Genomic DNA, 6,000 nt, shown 5'->3' with positions numbered 1-6,000 from the left:
CACAGGAATGAACAGAGTATTTCCACCACAAAATTTCTCTTCCATGCAAACAGTATAAAAAAACTAATAAATGACAGTTGTACAAACTGAAATAGATAGAACAGATTTTCTGAGGGAGAAAATTATCTTTGACACCTCTGCAAAAATTTGGTAATCAGGACAAAAGGAATTTCCCCACAGCTGTGCCTGAACACAGAGGAAAGAGCAGCTGAGCCTCTGCGTGCCTCGGGAGTTCACCCCACCACAGAATCTGCTCCAGAATCCAGACCTGGATGATCAGATTCATTAAAAAAAAAATAAATTTCAAACCCCACAAATTTGTAACAGGCCAAGCAAAGTCTTGTGCCTGCAGTGCACATCTTTCCCATTTCCAATCACAAGTCAAATTCCTTTCCTCGAGGCTGTGGCATTGGCAGCCAACAGAAACCATCTTCCAACTTGACAGGAACTTACTCCAAAAGATGCTAACGCTGGTACAATTCTTCCCCTTGCAGAGAGGCACCATTTCAGGGTTTTTTCCCCAGATGCAGACATGTAAGAGAGCTCAGCATCCTCTGCAGACAGACATTAAGAGGTGTGAAGGAGCAGGTCTCATCCCCTCTCTCCTCCTGAGAGGAGAGCCCTTGTCCTCTCTTGCATCAGCTCCCATAAATACAGGATTTTTCTAAGCAGGGAATGCTATGAATTTCTGGAGCCTGAAGACCTCCTGACTTCACCTCCCGTCCCACCATGTGAGACGAGGAAGCAAGGACAGATGTGTTAGCCTGTCTGGTGCATGGTCATGATGTCCCTGATGTTTCCAAAGTCAAGGGATGAGGCCAGGATGAGGGGGAGCTCTCTGCAAAGGTATTGATCCCCTGACTCCTTTCTGGTAACCGTTCCAGAGACGCGGGCTGACAGTAATTAAAAGGACTTACACACTGGGCTGGTTTCAAACTCAAATCTTCGGCTGAAGCCACCGTAGCCAGCAGCTGTCCGGGCTCGGATCTGGAAGACGTAGGCCGAGCCTGGTTTCAAGCCATCTGCTGTAATTGTCGTTTCTTTGGATTTGATGATGGTGTAGCTTGTCTCCTGGTCCTTTTCCCACCCCCCCCAAAAAAACACAAAGTTCAAACACACAAATAGTGGCTCTCAGAGAAGACAGACTTTTAACAACCCCCAGAGCAACATTACAAAGGATGACTGAAATATGCATTTTTGAGGATATCTTCCCCACCACCCCCACTTCTGAAGGCCCATTCCGCAGTATAAAATGTGAAATCTGATTTTCTCTTTTATAATCAATAACTCTAGGAGGTATGAAACAGAGCAGAGGGACTTTCCACCCATAAATGACAATACGAGGACCAAACCAGCATCTGCAGTAGGAGCAGCTTTCCATTGCTTGGGATGTACACAGCCCGGGGCAATGGAAAGGTTCATCCTGCAAAGATCAATCCCAAGGCACGGGGAAGAGGAAAAAAGTCCCATCACCTTAGAAAGGGATTTTAATTTATACCAAACCGACTTCCTAGTAATGAAATTAGGCCTAAAAGAGAATAATATATTCTACATTGTACAACTTTATGCTGGCATTTCTAGAACTACGAATTAGACCTTGGGAAGGGAATAATAAACCAAAACTCCAGGAAAATATCTAAATTTTGCACTGTTCTTCAGAAGAAAAGAACTTGAAGAAAATTTGCTGAAATAAATCTTCATTTACATCAGTTTCTAATGCAAAAGAGTTTCAGTTCTTTGATTAACATTTCACTCAAATGCTTGGTAATTACTCTTAGAATTATTTACTGTAACACAATCTAGAAAAGAGCTCATAAATTAAGGACTACAAACTTGGAAACTGCTTTTTATTCACCATATCCTCTTAGATCCAAATTATTATGAGGTTAAACAGGAGTTCTTAGCAATTCCCTATCAAGATTTCTGCATAGCTCTTAGGAGCTGAACTGATTTTTCTTTTTAATTTAATGAGCAACTTTCCATAAACAGTAATATGCCTGAATAAGGCCCTGGGAATCTCCAAATGTAGGATTACAGATTTTTTCATTGAAGCCTGTAGCTACACAAGACTGTTTTGGAGTAATGTATATATTTATTTTTTTCTTGTTAAGGAGTGATTTTTCTTAAAGGAATGCGATCTGACAAAACTCGATTTTCCAAAACATTTAATATAGATCATTCTCATCCCTTGGAAATGAATGCTGTGAATTTACCCTTATAAAGGGCTGAAAACAGAGAGAATATAAATGACAGTAGCAACAAATGAGTAGGATTAAGGATGACATCCCAAATCTAACTCAATGACTGGTTAAAAAGCAATAAGTGAATATTAGGTCACATCTTTGCTTGTATGTCAGCCCAATTAGGTTTTCAATACACTGTTGGCTTCTGCAAACATTTAAACACTTAAGCTTTCCTATGGAAAACACTAAGCTTCGCTATCAGCCTGAAAGAAATAAATAAGACAGCATAAACCCGGACTGGCTGTAGCTACCTCCCCGTGAAGGACTTGCACTTGAAGAACTATTTACTGAAGTTATTTGAGACTAGTTCTGGACCGCAAATACGACATTTTAAGCACACTCCCCCCCGATCCGTTTGAAAACAAACTAAGTAAAATGAACAAATATATGGATTTTTTGGCTTTAATTATTTCCTCATTATCAAGGTTTCTAGAAGCTAATCTTCCCAGGCCACTCCATGCTAAGGATTCAATGCACCACAACAGTCATTCAAACAAGTTAATAAAAGAATCAGTAATGGATTATTTCCAGCAATAGCATATCCTGATTCTTGCTTTGTGCTTTAATCTTTTTGAAAACCTCAGCCCTATTTAAGCCACTCACGCATCTTGTGCCCTTGCCCAAGCTCCCTCATCTGCAAAAATAATGTTGATTTTATCCTGATGCAGAAGATTTCTGAAATTCTTTCCCCTGTTTGCAAGGGCTGCTTGGGCAGGTCCCTCCCATGGGTCAGAGAAAGAAGAGAGAAGGAGTTAGGACCCAGTCCTGGTCCACGTTGGGTGGTTTAACCTGGGTCATAGACAGAACTAATGGAAGATCTTCCTTAAAATAGAAATTCAACCCCCCAAAAAAGTGAATTGTGACTCAATTTCATTATTTTCCTCTTGTTTTCATGTAGAAAGCCTGGCTGTTTCAGAAAGAAAAAGAACACCTTACAATCCCAGATAAGGCAAGAAACTGCTATTCAGTCACCTCTTGCAAACCTGATTTTTGGACATCTAAGATTTCCAAAGATCTAAGGCTGCACCACTCAAAAGATGCTATTTAGACAAAGTACATTTGTTACTGTTTTCATTTAAACGGCATTAATTTTGCAGGAAGAGGACAAGCCGCTATTTGAAATGAAGACTAGAAGAGGCAAGTTTTGTAAGAAGAGAGAGTGTTTTCCATTAGACCAAGAGCAGAGCTGGAAAACCCAGGCAAACTTTTAAGCCAGGATGCCCTTCTTCACGTCAGAGCAGATACAATCTCTCTGCAAAACCGTTCTCCTCTCCTTACACTGTGGATGCAAAACCAAGTGAGAAACTGAAATACCAAAGGCAAGGGACAGCCTGATGTTTCTGGGAGGAGATAGATGCTTGATCCCCAACCCCTCCTATTTTTAACAAATAAGCAGGCTCTGTCTTAATGTGATAAGGCCGGAGAGGAATCTGACACGCAGATTTATTGTATTTGTTCAAGAGAAGTGGCACATTAACGGAAAACAACACCCTCATTTCAAGTCTTCCTAATCATTTACTGCAAAATCAATCGGACATTGATTTATGCATAAAATTGCTCCATTCCCTTCCATGACTCAAATAATTATAACTAAAAGAAGAGGACAGTAAAGAGAAGGTACTTGGGATGCTCAGCAATCAATCCATCACACCTTTTCAAAATATTTGATTTCGTATTCCAGGATGATGCCGTTGGGTCGATCTGGCTCCTGCCAGGAAAGGGAGATGCTATTTTTAGTTATCTTCCCTTTTTTCACACTACTGACTGGAGAAGGTGCTGCAAGACAGGAGAAAACAGAACAGACAAAAACCATGGTTAGTAAGACGGTCTGCCCCTGCTGAAGTCAAACTTGTCAGTGCATCCTCAAACGCAAGGCGATCCTTAGCTACTACAGATCAGCAGGGTCTGTTTTCACCTCGGTGGTATTTGCCCATTTTTAACAACTGGACTCGCACAGATTTTCAGCAGCTGAGGATCTGACCAGCATCACCCACCCAAGCAAAGTAACAACATGAACTACCATCAGCAGCTTACACATCAACCTTGTCTTTTCAAGCACTTTTCAAACCCCACACCTTGTCTTTTCAAATGTATCAGGGGGCTACATTATCAGAATTACATATTGATTACATATTGCTTTCTTTCAGCTGCTTTGAAGGTATGTATTTTTCAGAAGACCTTAGGTTACATGGGCTCCTTAACTATTTATTTTTTGGCTTGTGCAGTAGTTAAAGCCTAGGCATCTTTCAGCCCCCTCCTTCCAGAAGCAAGGAACAGCGTAGCAAGGCCATTACAACCTTTATAATTCAATTGCTCTCCATAAATATCGCTGGGGTATTACAGCTCACATAGTGATGCTAATTCCTTGCAAATGGCAACTGTAAAGATTTTAATGATGATCATGGTTCGGAAGTTCGCACCATGCTTGGGGAAGCCGCAGCATGAAAGCAGCTATACCAGCTCTGCTTATTATTTTAAGATGCAGCCCTGAAAGGTTATCTGCCCTTTGCAGCACACATGTGCATCAGAAACAGGCTTGATCCTTTGTTTTCAGTCCAATATCTGCAGAGACTTTTCAAGTTGTGGTTGTTACCACCCTTGCCAGCTCCCTAGCAAAAGTTACTATGGGCAATGCAACCCTAACACCCCAGGTATTTCATGCCAGAGGTTAGGAAACAACACTGAGTGAAAAGAAAAGGGGACGGGAGAAATTCATAGTCTCTAATCTACAGGGCCAAGAGCAGCTTCTCCAGAGGAAAAAACAGCCCATGCCTGGCCGAGGGCCTTCGACTCACGCTCCAGACAGGCCAGCTCTCAGCAAGGATTACAGAGGGGCTGGGGAGACCCATGGCAAAGACCTTTGTGGCCATATGGGGAACTGAGTGCAAAGAGCAGTAGCAAATGACCACATTTTATCTTCCAAAACGTATTTGGAACTATTTAAAAAAAAAAAAAAAGACACCTCTTATATGCAGGACTAACTAATTACCACAACACTAAAAAAACCCAACCCATTAAGTAAAATAAAGACAACAAACAAATTAATATTGCCAGGTCTGACCTTCAGCCAAAAAGAGTAAGGAAAGAGCTCCAGACAATTATCCCTGGACTGAAAGCTAGCAGCGAGCCTTCTCTTTTACAGCAAGCTCCCACATCTCAGTCTCTTTTCAGCCCCAGTTTTTCTCACTCCTGTTGACTAATCTCTCTCCCACTTGGCTTTTGGAGGATCCTGAAAGATGTTGGCCATTTCCATATTGTTTTCTGTCTGGCATCAAGCTGCACAGACAACGCTCGCTTTTTAGCTGTGCATCCACCACTGTGCTCACAACTGCTCCACTGAGCAAGTAAAAACCACCTTGATTTGAATGATGATCATGTTATTTATGTAGGCACCACACGGTGATCACCAACAATTTTTCATCCGCAAAAGTCACCTTACCCTCGGCTGATGTCCTCCACAATTTTTTGGGCTATGTGAAGGCAAATAACAACCTAGACAGCTGCTAATCTGGTATAGGACTTTCCATTAATTAATCCAGGTGCCTAAATATGTGATGTGCCTGCATGTGCGCAGCAAGGTGAGTTGTACATGTGAGATATATGGTCCGTGCACATGTGTATGGTCAGATGTGTTAGCCCAGAGAAGACACAGCGAGCAGTGAACTCTGTCAAAATTGGATGAACTTCCATTCTAATGCAAAGGGAGCTACATGGTTTTCAGAGGCATCAGAAAACAAGTCCCACTGTGGGGTGGTGG

The 6,000-nt window shown here is 41.8% G+C and overlaps 1 protein-coding gene across 1 annotated transcript in view; it reads right to left on the bottom strand.

Moving 5' to 3' along the window:
- EPHA5 (EPH receptor A5) overlaps nt 1-6,000 on the bottom strand; it is a 180,906-nt gene that overhangs the window by 48,096 nt on the left and 126,810 nt on the right. The window contains exons 5-6 of the mRNA XM_009334131.1: nt 3,895-4,019; nt 918-1,077 (exon numbers count right to left, since the gene is read on the bottom strand). Coding sequence (XP_009332406.1) covers nt 918-1,077; nt 3,895-4,019 — 285 coding nt within the window. The remainder of the gene's footprint in view (nt 1-917; nt 1,078-3,894; nt 4,020-6,000) is intronic.

The sequence above is a fragment of the Pygoscelis adeliae genome, unplaced genomic scaffold (assembly GCF_000699105.1).
Source record: "Pygoscelis adeliae isolate BGI_AS28 unplaced genomic scaffold, ASM69910v1 Scaffold521, whole genome shotgun sequence".
NCBI lineage: Eukaryota > Metazoa > Chordata > Aves > Sphenisciformes > Spheniscidae > Pygoscelis > Pygoscelis adeliae.
Note: the sequence above shows the minus strand (reverse complement) of the source record. Positions and strands in the feature narration are given on the sequence as shown.